This window comes from Phalacrocorax carbo, chromosome Z (assembly GCF_963921805.1).
Source record: "Phalacrocorax carbo chromosome Z, bPhaCar2.1, whole genome shotgun sequence".
Lineage (NCBI taxonomy): Eukaryota > Metazoa > Chordata > Aves > Suliformes > Phalacrocoracidae > Phalacrocorax > Phalacrocorax carbo.
In genome coordinates, this window is record NC_087548.1 from 38,799,577 (window position 1) to 38,816,831 (window position 17,255).

The 17,255-nt window shown below is 37.1% G+C and overlaps 1 protein-coding gene across 1 annotated transcript in view; it reads right to left on the reverse strand.

Annotated features, from left to right (window-relative positions):
• Positions 1 to 562: 562 nt before the first annotated feature.
• RORB (RAR related orphan receptor B) overlaps positions 563 to 17,255 on the reverse strand; it is a 146,143-nt gene continuing 129,450 nt past the window's right edge. The window contains exons 8-10 of the mRNA XM_064438448.1: positions 16,255 to 16,365; positions 11,017 to 11,129; positions 563 to 10,546 (exon numbers count right to left, since the gene is read on the reverse strand). Of these exons, the coding sequence (XP_064294518.1) occupies positions 10,391 to 10,546; positions 11,017 to 11,129; positions 16,255 to 16,365 (380 nt within the window). The 3' untranslated portion in view covers positions 563 to 10,390. The remainder of the gene's footprint in view (positions 10,547 to 11,016; positions 11,130 to 16,254; positions 16,366 to 17,255) is intronic.

The window sequence follows — 17,255 nt, forward strand, 5'->3', positions numbered from 1 at the left end:
ACTGTTAACATGTGCTTAGCAGTTTGCAAAATGAGGCCTTAGATATTGTCTTTTTCAATTTACTCCAGCTTTAAATTTAAGGTCCTAAAAATGAAAAGACAATGTCTTTGAAAGGTACGATCTTCAACTTTCACAGCTAACATTTTGTGTTCCATTTGTCAGTATTAATTACTATACATACACAAACTTAAACAGTTTATATATTTATATTTATTTTAACTACAGTATCTTTTAAATAAGATAACCGTCTGTTATGTTACTGTGCAGTTTGCCTTCATGCAAGTGTTTCTTGTGTTGTTTTGCTTTTCTATTAGGTGAGGCTTTCCCCAAAATAAATAGAGAAATAAATGAATAAATCTAACAGTTTGCATATTCAAAAGTTGCAGCTGTAATTTAAATTGCAAAACAAAACCACTTTTGGTGCATTGATGGAGCCACATTCTCTACTTAATTCAACAGATTAAGAGAAAACCTGAAAATAAGTACAGAGTCCTGATGTTTAGGTTTTTGTTTTTACCCTTCTTTTTTTGGAAATGCACACACTGTTCCTTCTCCTGAAAGATCCAGGTAAATCAAGCTGACTGGGAAAAAAAGTCACACAACAGAATTTATTTTCTTATACAGGTTTTTTTTTTTTTTTAATTTTTGCATTAAAGAAAGGAACTTCATCAACATTGATTGTCATTTACAGAAAACATTCAAAAATCATGTGTGTTTTATTATGGAATGCTAACAGTATTAAACTAATAATTTACAGGACATAGACTAAGACAAAAACCTATTACATTCTAAAGTAATATAGAACCTTTTCATTTGACAGGGATGCTGGTCCTATGAAATTAATGATAAAAAATAAAACCCTCAACAGTCACTTTCTAAATGAATCAGGCTGTATTTTTACTCACGTACACATAAATTAGGTCAGTTATATTAAACAAGGGAGAAAGATCAGAACAAAATTGCAGATGTAAAAATGCTGGATGAACTCCTGGCTCCATGGAAATGAGTCAGGCGTTTTGCCACTGGTTTCAATGGAGACAGATTTTTACCCAGTATATCATGGTTCATTTGCAGTTTTGCTTTTTGCATCTACAAGCCAGTTAAGATACATCATACTTATTATACAATTAAGCTTAAAAATAAAAGAAAATCACTGTTGACTCTATGAGGCATTTGATTTTAGAAAGGAAATTTTATTCAGCTTTTGAGAGTGATTCATTTTGAGTGTTATTCATATTTTATTTCATTGTTTTTTATCACACTTCTTGACAGGCAATGCAACACTTGTGTGTTAGCAACAGTGGTAAGCATGCTTATCAAGTAGCAAGCAACACACCCCCAAAATTCAAATCAAATTGATTTACAACAATATAGCTACAGCCAAGCACAAAATAGCTCAGGGCTTGGAGATCTGGGTCCTAACATCTCATTTCACTCTAACAAAATGAACTGGAAATAGGGTAAAAACATTAGATATTTGAAAGTGGGAAGTATATGAAAAATCAGTTTCTCTCATAATCCTAAAAGCAAGGAAGCATTTTCAGGGATATTTCAAAAATATTAGAAAGTTTCGTTTAAATCTAAATATCTATTTTAGTTACGTTTTTCTTTTTTTATAAATTGGTAATCATAAAATACTAGCCATTAAATTTGTATTAGGATGCCAGAAAAGCATACAAATACTTCGCGTGTTATTTATGCTCCTGCCTGTGTTATTATAGCTGTTGATAAACTGGACATAATTTCTTCTTCTGTTATGAGCTTTAAAACATGTATTTGGTGAAGGTCAGTTATGGCTTCGGATTATATCTAATGAGTGACCTGACCTCAAATTTTAATAAGAAATTAAAGGCATACAAAAATATTTTGCTCATTGGAAAGAAAGAAATCATTTCTATTAATATAATTCATGTTAGAAGGATTCATAAAAGCCATATGCTGTAAGGAAACACTATTTGCTTGAGCAACCTTTCTTGAAATTACATTAGTCAAGTGCAGTCTGCAGGTATTAATACAATACTTACTGTACAGACTCACTGGGATCATGTTTCATTGACAGTCCCATCTTTTTTTTCCTCATTACAAACAGAAGTATACACTAAACATCAACGGCTGGTCAAAGGCTTTATCTATTACAATCAGTTTCCATAAAAACTGAAGAGTACGTTACACTCACAGGAAGCAAGTACATAATTTACTCTTTGATGTTTTTCCTCTTTAAAAAAAATTGTTACAAAGTCTTATGCTTAAACAGAGACATAGAAAAAATCAGTGTAGTCACTGTCCCAAGTTATTTACAGCAAAAATTACAGAGACAGCATACATAGTATCAGACCTTCCACAAGCATATATTAAAAGTAATTACATTTGAAAAAATATTTTATTTATCTTCTACATTTCTACAATACATACTCAGGTTTCTTTGTTCTTGTTTTGTTTGTTTAGTTTTTAAGTAACTTTAGTGTTAATCAGATGAGGCAGAGAGTGCAGCTGTAAAATAAGGGGTTTTGTTGTTCTTCTGTTTCCTATTTTATTTATACCATCCATTCATTACAACCAGAGTAATTAGTTTAACATGGGAATTATCTCACAGCGATTAGCATAAATCTCAAAATACCCCATGCATTTGATTTAGCTGGGTGTTGATAACAGCTTAGAGTTCAGTTGTGCTTTATTTGTGGCCACAAGTACAATCACAGAGCCGCTCCCTGTAGCCTACTAGAGGTCACATTGCAGTCACACAAAAGGCAAAGACTATCACGGCTAGTTCACTTGCTATGCTACTCAGTGGCTTTTTAAGAGTAAGTGCATTAATAAATCCCCATCTACTGCATGAGAATGTGTGGTCCACACTCCCTAGGGTTAAATGACTATTAGCATTTCTTACTAACAACAAAACACCTTTTTTGCCTGATTCTGACATTGAAGTGACACATTAAAAAAACACAAATGTAGTGCATCTGAATCTGAATCCCCAAAGTCAACAGCCTAATGTAGTTACTTTGACTTATTAAGCTGTGTGTCTAATCAAGACAAGTATAAGTGCTTTTTTTAATATATATATATTTATTTTTTTTAATAAGCTGGTTTTATCTGGAACAGTCTTCAAGGTAAAGCCTGTTCTTTCCTGTTCTTTGTGGTTGACCATCTGGCCCTGCTTGTTTTTCAGTACAGTTGCATTCTTGTTGCCCAAATAAGGGACCAACATGACCATAATGTTGACAACTAAGAGACATTTTAAAAATTCTGTCCAGACAGAGTTTTATATTGAACATACTTTACTGCTGCCAATGTATAGCCATAAATAAGGGCCTCAGCCTTTTTTTGAAGCACATACATTTTCCTCAACAGCAGTATCTTCAATCACAAATTAGCAGCTCCAGCCAACAAATCCAACAAATATGCAAAAACACTGTGATATCTACATTAGATTAAGTTCTTTATGTTATTGTACAGAAGACCACGTGCAAAGTGAACAACTTTTGCAAGTACAGTTACAAAGAAACATTTATTTATTGCTGCTATATCCAATGATGTTTTCTTTCACTCTCCCTGCATGCTGTGCTTGAATTATGAGGATGATGAAATTATGTAAATGTAGCACATCATGTTACTGAACTCACTGTGAGCAATATTATCCTCACTGCCTGCAGTAACACCCAGGAAATACTTCTTCTTTCCTAGAACATTTTGTGTGTTGCCTTATTCTCTAAGCACAAATGACATGCAAGGATCGTTTGGAGGACCCTGACACACCCATCATGTCACTGGACATTCACGCTGCCTTTTTAGGACAGTTACTGAACTGTGAGCTACTACTGTAGAAATTTTAGGTCTCTTCACAGTGGCTTTAGTCTTCAGACTCCATACACAAGTGGCTTTTATAGTTAAATGACCTGCTGCAAACCACTTCTGGGATTGTAAAATATTGGGGTGCTGGGTTCATTGACACCCAGCCTTGCTTGCAGGGACAACATATTCAAGGACAATATAGCTAAATGAGGAGATGGAGGTTGGGAGGAAGAGGAGCCTGCTTCCTACCTCCTGGGTAGACCCTTCATTACAGGCTGCAGGTAAGAATCAGCTTGAGAAAGAGCAAAGATGAATCATTTACCAGTCCAGGCCTCATTCATTAGGAGCTAGGAGTAAAAGGAAAAGAGAGGCAAGGTCTTCTGCCCAGAAGACCATTCCTTTTAATGGACAGGTATCATGCTAACAAGAATTTAATTCACTTAGATATGGCTCCCAGCAACCTGAAAGATTAAAATCCAAATTGCAGAGGAACGGTTAACGAAGAATATGGTTATGAAAACCTTGACACATAGGGATATTGGCCTCTCCTTTCCACCTCTTGAGGTTGCCCACCCATCTTCTAGGTGTAGGGAATTCAGAAGATGGAAGGAGTCAAAACCCATACATACTCACTGTGAGAATAGGAGCAATGATCATACTCAGAGCTGACGAAAACCTCTTAGGTGGAAACCTGGTATTAACTCCATGACTGGCAATATAATCCACTGCAATTTGTCTTTCTGTGTGTGTTCTTGTAATGACAGGTCTATAGAAACCTGTGGTGTAAAGCTAGGGATAAGCAGAAGCACATTTCAAAATTCTAGGAAATGGGAGTATTTTTCACTAGCACAGTATAAAATGCTTGAGGTGAGAAAAGGATTGGTCACACTGTGGAGAAGCATTGCTACAGAGGCCTGGGGTAGCTATGATTTTGTGCATCCCTGAGGGGAAAGGGTAGCTGTTAGCCACTTTATACTACTTGCTCTTTATAGTCATTTCTCCATGTGGTAGTTCGGCATAATTGTTGCTGTCATTGCTGACATACTATAATTTATTCCACATCTTAACCTTTCTTCTTACATGCCTGCAGCAATTCTGAATATGAGCTTACATTAACAGTACCTAAATGTAGTACCTTTAAACTGCACTTTCTTTTGTCAGTTGTCTAAATTCAGTAACTCGTACAAAACTTCCTTGCATTTTCTTTCCAAAAAGATTTTACATCACAGACTGATGGGTCAGTAGGAATCCTCTGACTGTGAAATAATGGGTTAAGTGAGTCCTGCATCAAGCTGAGGAAATGCTGACAGTGAATTCAGTTTATACCAATGTTACTTCTAATGACTGGCTTGAAAGCCTTGTCTGGGTCGCATTCATTTGGGCAGCAAAACTTGTGCCCTTCAAAGCCTCTAAAGTTCTTTTCTGTATTATCACTGTTATATTTATATAGCTATTTTTAGTAATGAAACATCCCTGAGTGACATACAGTGCAATATCTGCGTCAAGCAGTGATTGTCATTTACAAAGCGTGAAACTTAAAAAGGAAAGAGGACTGGGTCTCCATCACCGTGTTCCTACTGGATGTCAGAGATAGGAGTTAGTCTATAGAGTGGAGGCAGAAAGTGCTGGGACAGGTTGGTAGGTGGGAATACACTATTTTGTTATTGCCAGGGAAAAGCAAGCTGTTCTGTCTCAGGTTTCCGTTTTGTAAGTGCTTAGACATAACATATTTGGACAAAAATCTATTCCACATGTCAGTTTGAGCTTATTGCCCAGTGCTATATTCCTGTGATGTCCAACAGATAATGACTTTGAAAATAGGAATCAGCTTCCAGGCTGGACCTTGGCTTATTTGGAAACAGCACAATCAATGCAGTGTCAGGAGGAAGGAGGATGGGGGGAGCCTGAAATGTTAGAGGGAATGAAAAAGACAACAGGGAAAGGGAGCCATCAGCTGCATATCTCTAATGTGCTGTCTGACTGGTCTGTGAGACTGCTGTAGCCTTGGAGCAGCCCTGGAGTGGGAGGCTGAGAAGCCAGTGCACAAAAGCAGCTTTGTACCCTCTTTGTGTAGTTGTTACATCAGAAATCTCTGCAAACTCTTTCAAAGGGAAACATACACCTGTGCAAGCTGCCACTATGAAAACAAAGAAAAATGACATAACAAAGCTCATCTTCATGGACAAGTCTGGTAGCTGCTCCACCTGGAGCACCATAAGCTGGCACAGGCATCGAGATAACATCAGCACCCAAGGCGCAACAGGAGGAATAAACTGATCCCTGTGAAATGGAGCTGAAATGAACAACAAAAAGTGTGAAGTAAAAACATTAACAAGCAAGTAGGAGGATAACATCTGACTTGTGCTTAGCAAAGCTCAAAGGGGACCTCTTAACACTAAGGGCTTCTGATTTTATGAGGGCTTGAGCACCTTCTGTGTGATGCTGAGATGCCTCCATTTTTAGTGGCTTTAGTTAGAGCTAAGGGAGCCTGACAACCTGCATTATCAATTCCTTAATGCTGCCTATCTCAAACCAATCAAAAAATATATGTTGCTTTTGGAAACAAGTTGGCCCAGCTGGGTGCCTTCTATTACCCTGGTTTTTTTCCAAAGCAACCACTGAAGCAATCTTTCCATTAGAAGGAAATATGACTCTTGGAATTAATTCTTTATATAACGAGCTGGCAAGGGTGACATTTACACCAAAATTGTCTCTGTGGTAGTGTAATGAACAACTTACATCTGCTTCCTTGATGCCAGGGATAATTTAGATCAATGTGGTTGAATTATCTGAGAGCAATGCTAGAAGTTCAAGATTCAATACATGCTTTAAATACCTTTTTGTTAAAGGTCTGAGGTTTATCAATCATTAAAAAATATGTTCCATTTGAAAAGCTTGTGACTAGAAAATCAACAAGCATAACCAATTACTACAGAGAGCATATGTGACAAATCCTAGTTTTAGAGATTTAATTGAAGGACCTCAGATAGTACTGTGGTCTAATGAAAGCCAAGAAGAAACAAAATGCACCCTTAATATTTTCTAAAATGCATTTTGTGAGTGGGTTATGCAGTTATCTACTTGATTTCATGCTATTTTTTGATTTAAAATATAAATGTAAACATAGCTTGGAGATATGAAATCCAATATCAAGAGTCTGAAATTTTGAGTATAAATGACTATGTATCAAAGCCAACAATAAAAATCCAGCCTGTAGCGTGTGATCATTATTTATTGTTCTAAACTCAGTCAATGAAGGGCAAAAGAGGTACTATATACCTATGTGGTCAATCCCAAATCACAGAAAATTAAATAAAATTTCTCAGCCTTAGTTACCACAAATAAATAATGTATGAGAATGAATTTTTGTTTTCCAAATAAACAAGGTTATTTGCTTAAATTCTGTAAAAGTAGAAACAAAAATAGAGCAAGCTGTTGATAATGAACCTTATTTGAACATAAAAATTAATTTGACAGTATTTGTTATTGTTTGTACAGGCTATTGCCTATGAATGGCAATTAAAATTTTGTATACTAGCCTTTTAATATTTTTAGGACCTAAAGGCAAGAATCAATTTTTTCTATTCCAGGACTGGATACTGTGCCTCCACATTTTTATTCCAGAACTGGAGTCTGTGGTCTCTGGCAAGTCATTTAACTTCTTTTCCTTTATTTCTGCATCTTTAATAAATGCAGTAATCCTTACTGATTAAAAGGTCATGAGGTTGCAGTGATTTAAGAATAGTGCTTTAAGGATTAAAAGCACTGCAGATAATGGTTAAATAATGTCTTTTTACTGGTGTTCTCCATTTGGTTAGCTTTATGAAGACATAAGTCAAAAATCCCAAGGACTGATTAGCTTATTTGAAAAGAACCTTTTCAAGATGTAACACGTAATTGTGAAGGACTATTTATAAACATAATAAGCCTCTTTATTTATCAACACTAAGAACAGTAATATTTATCACATATTCTATATTTCTGCGGGTTGGCTAAATAAGTTACTTTTGATATACTGAAAACAAGTTTATAAAGGTTTTCAAACAAATATATATGGGTGTGTTCTTGTGTTGGAAAAGACAAGAAAAACATGCAGTTAAAACTGAGCTCTTCCAGGTTTCAGTTTGACTTACATTTTTTCCCAAACAAATTCACACAAGCAATACATAAATATAGTTAATTAAGTTTCTGATATTAGAAAGGATTGGATTTTGGGGTCCTTTTCATGGATTTGCCATGTAAAAGGGGCTGCAAACAGATAAATCACCTTATAAAGGAATGCCAGTTTTGGGGTTTAAGTGGTAAAAAGAAGCATCAAGACCAATGCTTTATTATGTTAATTGAAGTCATTTTAATGTAATCAGTAGAGATCAGAAAATCTGTTCTGAATTTGGAGTAAAAAAGGTATTCCTGTTCTATAGGACTAAGTAAAATTCTCAGCACAACTAACTTTGCTGTGCAGCTGTTTTTTTCTTTTTTCTTTTTGAAGTTGTAATGGTTGTACAGGGAAACATTTATTAGCTGAGAATTTGTAACTACTTGTGTATCTGGTCTGGCATTGCTAAAACACAGCAAACAAATGTTGATGTTGTCTAGTTATGGATTCTGTCATAAAACATGTACGTAAACTTGCAAACCGGCTGATGGAGGGCAAGGGAAAACAAAGTACTTGGAATAGCGTGTGAATTATTTGGTCATGCAGAAAAAGGAACAGAAGATTGAGCCCAGAGCTGTGCAAGTCTGCTGGAAAAGCTGGAGGCATTAAGTTATCACTGCAACAAACAAAGTTTCTGTACCAACTCAGGGGCCCAGCTATGTCCCTTTGGGCTCCCTGTGACACTGCTCCGTCACGCAGCCTGGCTGACGGCGGGTCCTTTGGCCCCCCTGCCAGCGTGCGCCTTCTTTCCTTGCATCCAGTTGCTGACTTCTATGTGATTTGAAATAAAGAAATGTATCTGCTTGTGATCCTGCCTTCATTTCTCCTCTACTGCCCGCCTCCTGTTATTTCTGCTTTACTCCCTCCACTGGTATCCCTGGAGGAGACTTCTCTGGAAAAGCTCCCAATGGGTAAAAGTGATGGTAAGGGCAGAGCTGTAGCAGAAACTGAATCCCCCTTCCATATTTTGCATCTCTGCCAGAATCCAAATACATTAATCATGACTGCTAATTAATTAATCCACAAGATTAAGTCCATGACAGTCTTCCACTCCTCTCTGTGTTTGCCTTTGGTGCGGCAAGCAAATGCACATAAAGTCAATTCAGAGACAGACAAAAAGAAACCCTGATCCTTTGCTCCCCTCTGAAGTGCATCTAAAATCAACCTCATATATGTATATATTTACAGTTATATACATCTGGATATATACATACATATATGCATATATATGTGTGTAATGGAAATCATCAATCCCATCTAGATGATGGCTATGTCAGAAAGAGTGATAGTGATTCGTAGCCATGGACTTTGCTCATTTTGACTTTCCTCCTTCCCTCCCTTCCACCCTCTGCTGCTACCCTTCAGAGTTACATTTTAGGCTTCTTCTGAGTTCACTATATGTCTTTCCATTAAGTTCAGCCACTATGTATCTTTCCATTGAGTACAAACCAAGCCTTGCAACTACTTTTCAAAGCAGTATATTTAAAATAAAATTATGTGTGGAATCAGAAAAATGTTTCAGATACTTTACTGATATCAGGTCCTACAATGTTCACTTTTATATATGCTCCATCCCTGTAACAGGGAGTAAATTCCTAAAAAACCATTTCCTCCCTCAACTGAAATAATCCAGACAAGGCTTTTGCACCATTGATACATTCCTGATGTTTCATTTACAGACTGCACACATGCACTACATTACACATATCTCAGAAGTGATCCTGTCATTACACATAGGCATCTGATCATTTAACTCTGACTGGCAAAGCAAATCTTGATTGGCCAAAGTAAATCTAATACCTTACTTGGAGAGTAAGAAATGCATGACAGCCAGGCTGAGCATTCTTTAAACGTAGGCATGGGATTTTTAAGCTACAGCATGTATGCATATAATACCTACATATATATATATATATATATATATATAAAATTATATAGCACATATATATATATATGTATTCCATACATGCACCATAATTTCCAAGACAGCTACAAATTACCACATGCATTAAACTATCTAAAAACACAGAAATAGGCAAGTCTAATATGTGGAATTTTCTTAAATTATATTTGAACAATAAACAGCAAGAGTAATACTGCAAAGTACTGCTCTATTCTCATGTATATCTACAATAAAATTCTAGGAACAGTTGTCTCCCAAAACATCCCACAATAAAATAAAATAAAAAAAGGTAACACCCAGTGTCCTATATTTGTATATTCATTGTCAGTTCAAAAAAAAAAAAAAGAGAAAAAAGACATCCCCACTCAGAGTTGCATATTTACATTCTTCAAACTGTAGCGGTGAAAAATAATTCTATTAAGTGCAGGACATTCCTAGTGTTGCAGTAGTGACATTTTTAATAAGTTCTTCATTAAAACATTTCATTTTGTCTTAATAGTGACGCATTCCATGACTACGTGAAAATTCTATTATCCCCTTCACTTGCAGCCAGTGGTTGAGTCTGGATTGAAAAGCTCCTTGTATAATGGAGGAAATAGTGTGTTCACTATATCTGGATGAGATTGCTTAAATACCTGTAGTTTCTCTCCGTGCAAGTTGCAAAGTGCAGTAATGGTTGGTATCTTGGCTATTAACTGTGGGACATTAAAATAAAAAGGAGAGGGAAGAAGAAAATTTAGTATAAATTACGGTTTCCAAAATGAACCACATTAACATATTTTTGGGTAACTGAATGCAATACTCTGAACTCCATCAAAACTATCTATCCAAGGGACCAGACACTGTTCTTACCTTAGAGGCTAAAAACAATTGTCCTGGAAATTTTAGCCAAGTGCCCAAAATATGTTTAACAAGAAACTGCCTCCATGGGTATTTTTTTAAGGCAGACTCATTCTTGCTAGTGTACCAATTAAAAAGATTAGTGGACTGAACAAAAGTTGGAGTAAAAGGAACCAGGGACAAAGGTAACCAAGCCTTACCTCTGTACATTTCGAGTACATAGTGTGCTGCTTTTAACTTACATTAATGCAGCAATTCATGGAGAAATGGACACAAAAATAAGTCATGCTCAAGGAGTGCTCGGCTCTTCATTTTAACATTTTACCTTTGTCAAAGTCTCATCGTCGAGGTGGTTCTTCTGGATCACATGTTGAAGTGCAAAGTAAATCTTTTCCTGAAGCTTCTGGACCTTCCTTGGCTCTATTAACCAGGCTCGATCTAAGTAAAAGGAATGCAAGCGCTAAATTCAAGAATGCACAGAAGTGGAGCATGCTCATGGACAAACACAGTGTTCCATGCTGGCAAGCATTCACAGCAATCAAAATTCCCATGAGGAAGGACTGCATGAAAATTAAGACATGGTTTCAGAGGCAAAGTATCTTAATCCATTGAAGGATCACCTGAGAGTTTAATTAACAGATACAAAGTGTACAGGAAACCAACGTTGACTTTGCAACTCTTTGTTTAAACCAGGATGTTAGAGATAAAGATGGGAGTAAAGATGAAACAAGGTCCAAACATTTTATTATTCTCTGTTGCTACAATCAGTGTTCCTCTAAATTCATACTGGCTAGGTGAAAAACGTGTCATATTATCCCAGTGTCTCAATACATAAATAATAAACATATTGATGAAAACAGTTCTTTGAAAATAATATAATTATTTAAAAATTAAAATAAAAGATATCTCATTATTTACTAGGCTAACATTTTGAGACCAAATATTATATTCTGAATAAAAAGAAATGGTTTCTTTCAAAAGAATTTCTTTAATAATTCAAAAGAATTATGAGTTGTTGCAATATCTTGAAGTGCAAATTTCTCATTATTTAAAAATGTTCTCTTTTTAAACAACACAAAATAAAAGATTATCTGGGAGAAGAACAGTTACAGACAGTTGTTTGGAAACCTATATGGCTTCTACTGAGCTCAAAGCCCAAGTGTAGGAGGTCTTCCTTAAGATCTATAGTCTCACAAGGCACAGCTTCTGGAGACAAACACAGAAAGAGAAGTAGCAGACTCCAAGACAATCCCAAAACGATTAATACAGTATGTTTACAGCACCGTTAAACCTTCTGTTTTCCCATGCCACAAACTTGTTTCTGCCTCCCTCTCTCCCTCAATGCAGACCAATTATTTGGTATAGATTTTAGCTTTCAAACAGGAAATAAAATCTGTTTTATCACAGGGCATGAATATTCATGTACAAATTGAAAAATGCAGGAAAATCCCTTTCACTTTCAGAGCTCTTTTACCCACTCCCAGTCACTAAAATAAGCCATAGATATAATATGTTGACGATTTCAATGAGCACACATGCCCAGGTGTTGGAGCTGAATAGTACTTCATTGCAGAAGGAGGAGGATTCTGTCATTTGTCTGGCTGTGGAGAGGGGTGTATGAAAAGTGTCCATCACCAAGTACTGTGAAAAGAGACAAAACCAAACCTCTAGCTACTTGACAGATGATCAGGAAAAGAAAATAATCTTTTTGCAAAGCTTAGAGAATCATGGTCCTGGAAGGTAAGTCAATGGATCCTGGGTTACCAGTGGCCATAGAAAGAGAATTAGCTGAAAGCACACACAGAATCTACACAAATAAGCACACAGTAATATTTAGACTTCACTGGTTAGGTGCCAAAATTTATCCTATTGCAAAAACATGCCTTTCCAAAGCATTAAATCAAGGCCTATTGTGGCAGACTGGAGCTGTCTCCTAGGGAGCAATCCTTAAAGATTTATCTTTCTGTCACAAGAGTAAGCTTAAAAATATACTGAGGCTGTTGGAGGGTGAGTTTAATGACTTACCTGTCATAGAACATGCTGTATATAATACTGGAGTTCTTAAATTCATGACAAGAGCTAGGTAAAACTTTTATAATGGATATTAAGTTTGTTGCCCAAAATGTGGTTTCTTCCACCTGAAAACCATCTGCAAATTTGGCTGGAATTCCCCATGTACCTCTAGTTATAGTCACAAAGTTGCAGGAAAAACTCAATAGATCAGTGGCTACTCATATTATAAGAAGCATATAAGAAGAATATAAGGATATAAGAAGGATATAAGAAGCACTGGTTCAGTACAGAAGTACTTTTCCTTTTGGGTTTTGAACTTGTGTATCTTTAAAAAGTGTACAGGCCACTAGGCTAGTGAAGAGTGTAGGAAAGAAGATGATGGAAAACTTATAAGATCTCCTTTTGCAAAAAGGAACATGGCCAGTCAGAATTTCAGGAGAGACTGGCACCCAGGGGGCAGCCAGATTAGGGTCTTATCACCTGGCTCTGGCATGTCTGCAGGTGGAGATGCCTCTGCAACCTTTACTGGACTCCTTCTACAATGTTCTAACCTTTGAAATCAGAAATCAAGTTGAAGAGTCACCTCCAAGAAGAGTGGTTAGGTCCACCCTAAATCGGAAAATCTGGATTTGTGCTCTGAATCAGGTGGAAAATGGGTCTGACGTAGGGCTTTGCAACCTTAGCAATTGTATGAATGTATGTTCTTAGGTCCCTTTACTCCTGGTGGGACCCCTCTGTTTCCTGTAAACTACATAAACACTGAGATCAAGGGCACAAGAATTACATTTCAGGATGGTGGCTTCTATAGAAAAGAAACCTGATTATGGTTACTTCCCATAGGGAATCTCTGTGTACCTGTATCAGTGGATGGAAGGACGGGCACACTACTTCAGTGAAGCAGTGCTTATTTTTTTAAATTTTCATGTACATTCCCAAGATGAAATAATTTATTGTGAAGAAACTAGAACATCTAGTGTGTAAGGAAATTATTTCCTTCTCTGTTGTTTACTGTTATCATTTTTGTAAGAAAATAAACAGCAAATTTCAATGTAGGTTCAATCTGTACTGATTTTTCCTTCCTTCCCACTCCCAAACTTAGCAGCCCTGCTGAAATGGGAATTATTTGCACAATCCAAATTTGCAGTCTTTTTATGGAAGAGAGATTGCTTTTACTCATGTACGTGATGCTGCAGCCCACTATTTCTTCCTTTTTGAATCTTCTGTGACTAGATGTGCACGTTTTTTTGTTGTTGTTAAAGGAATGCGAGACTGTATGTGTCTTCTTGCTTGCAAATAGGAAAAAGCCAACTTGGATGTGAAATGGAGAACTATGGATTATTGAAATATTTAATCTTGTACCACTGCCTTCAACCCTTAAATTTTATTATAATGAAAAAACCTTTCGAATTACCTCTACTTACCTGTGCTACTTAGCAGAAACAGAAGCTGCTATTCAGGAGACATCCAGATCTGAAAGGCTGTATCAGAACTGATGTATATCAGGACTGAAATGCATTACTAGAGTTAATGGAGAAGCTTTTACAACACATGCTTGCAATACAGCTGGCTCAAAGCCAGTCCTGAGTTGCTATCTTTTTCAAGTACTTAGTACAGCTGCAAGAAGTAGAAATGAGCGTGGATACTCAGGCAACATGAACTGTTGGCAGATTGCAAGAGATTTTGTTGCTTTGCAAACTAAAGAGATGTATGTAGAAGTGCAGAGCTGAATCAGAATGATGATGTCCACCTAATGCCTACCTGCAGCTAAGCACATTTCATAAATTACTTGATCCAAAATCCATTAAAATCAATGGGAAATTTTCCATTACTTAAATAAGGTTTGCCCAGGCCTAAGGCACAGGACATTCTGAGATGCTAGACACTTTCTGTGACCCGATTTTGTTGAATAAGGCTATAACTTGTTCCCCTTTCCAAGATTACCTAGGAAAGAGACTCATGACTTCTTTTCAAATTGGCTAGAAATTATGTAACTAAATTCTCTTTCTCCTTACAGATGAGATGCCCGCATCTGATCCAAAGTGCTTTGAAGTGATCTTCGAAATAATCTTATTGTATCTGTCTGTTCAGCTAACTCTTACTTTTCCTGTTCCTAACTGTAAGAAAATAAACAAGAGTAAGAAAACCTGCAGCTGTTACAAAAGAGAAATACAGATCCTACTTAAAAGGATCCCACCACCCTCTTCCTTCTTCCCCTGGCTTCATAATTTAAAGTCAGCTGGAAACACTGAAACTGTCTTCCGCAGCCTCTGTTAACATCTTATTGAAGAACTTCACAGACCAGACTCCAAACAAATTTCCATGTTGTCTTCAGCTTTGCACTGAGTCATCCTGCTGAACAGGCCACTAATGCTAACCACTGGTGAGCACTGACTGCACATCTCTGTCAAGCTCACAGCTTTCATCTTTTCAGACTGAGGGAGGGCTGATGGACAGGGACCCATCAGGACACTGCAAATACCCTGTCCCAAAGGAAGTTAGGGCATTTGGGGGACAATGCACAGGCAATTCTTACCCCTGTGCACAGTTGGGACACCTCTGAGGTGGAAATGGTGGCTGTTTGAACAGTCCTCTCTGGAACACCCTGGCCTGACACCATGAAGAGCCACTGACTCAACCATTTCACCCCTGAGCAGATGGTCACAAAAACTGCTTGAAGAGAAAATAAAAGGAGCAGAGTCTTTTCAGTAGGTGTCATTAATGACAAAAATGAACATGTTAACACCATCTGTGCTAGTCTAAGTCTGCCTAACATAATCTCCACCACAGATGTGCAAAAGGGCAAAGTGACCTAGAGGAAGTCTTTAGCAGAACAGGATGGAAAAATAATTCATGGTGGCATTTTTTGTAAAAGTGTTTCAAGAGGTTACTCTTAGTGGGAAACTGGGAGTCTACCTCCCCTGAGGCATGTTTAAAAATTCCACACTAAACTTCAAGCTTACCTACTAGATCCACCTTCTGAGTCAATTCAATCACAAAACCCTCTTTTCTGTGGTCATACAGCCAGCACTTACTGAATCTATGCTTGCCTGTGCAAAAGTATGATATATGTATATACGAAAAACAGCATGTTGCCCCTTTCATCTGGGTCTAAATTCAGACAGGACATTATACAGGTTTTTACTGGTCACTTTCTTATCCCCACAGAAAAAGCCCATCATAGTTAGGGACTCTATAACCTACTCAGGACTGTGAGGTCTGAGCTCCCTGAAAATGCTAGAAGAAACATGCACCTCCTTGAGTATCCTATTCCTTTGTAGACGGTCTGGAGAAACACCAGCCTGCACTGCTTGTCCACACAATCCTGCTCCATGTCTGTTACCCTCACACTTTGGATCTATTTCCAGTATGTGTAATAGCTGACAGTCTGCCAAAAAGAGAGTGAGGTATATTTGGGTAGTTCAGGTATTCTTCCATTGCTTAATACACTGCTTAATATCACTTAATATGGCTTAAACAGCTGTTTAAGTAGGTAGAAAGAGGCGGACAAGGATGAAAAAATATCATTGTGCTGTTTGGAGTGAATAATCACCTGGTGATATCAGAACAGCAGATGAAAACAAGGCAATCTCCTCCTCAGTCAGCTGTAAGGAACACAAATTCTTTGCAAAGTCAAATGCTTCATTCACCAGATCATCAGAACCTGTAAACCACAGAGACAAAATCAATGCTAGAAAATTATCAGCTTTCTAACCTGCCATGAAAAGTGGACTGTTTTGGTGTCAAAATAGTTGTGAGTGAATGTATTTCTAAAACAAGTGCCTTTCATCAGCTACCAGAATTCCACCTACCCCCAAAATATTTCACTAACATATTTTTAGTGAAAATGAAAATTTTTAGTGAAAGCCAGACTCTTTTCACTGGTGCCCAGTGACAGGACAAGGGGCAATGGGCGCAAGTTGGAACACAGGAAGTTCCACCTAAACATGAGAAAAAACTTCTTTACTGTAAGGGTGACAGAGCACTGGGACAGGCTGCCCAGGGAGGTTGTGGAGTCTCCTTCTCCAGAGGCATCTAAAACCTTCCTGGACACGGTCCTATGCCCCTGCTCTTGGTGTCCCTGCTCAAGCAGGGGGGTTGGACAAGATGATCGCTAGAGGTCCCTTCCAACCCTTACCATTCTGTGATTCTGTGATCTATTGAAGCACAAAAAATTATCAAGAATTAGGGGCATGACTTGTACAGAAATTGCACAGAGATCTTAGAAGAGGGTTTTCTTTTCCCAATGTGGAAATAAAAGCTATTTCTAAACAGATATTAAAATTAAGAGGTATGAATAACCAGTCCTAAATAACTTTCATATATGTAGTTTTGTTAACAGTACAAATATTCATGAAAATTTGTGAAAACATCATAAAGACCAAAATAAATCAACTAATGCACATTTTTAAATGCTTCAAACTTGTAATGTTATATCTAGCCATATGCAAACAATAAAAAAAAAGATATATATGATAAAAATATGCATTTGGAGCAAATATCTCTCTTTGAGTTTGGTCCTGAATAAATTTCTGATAATGTATCAGTCTCATG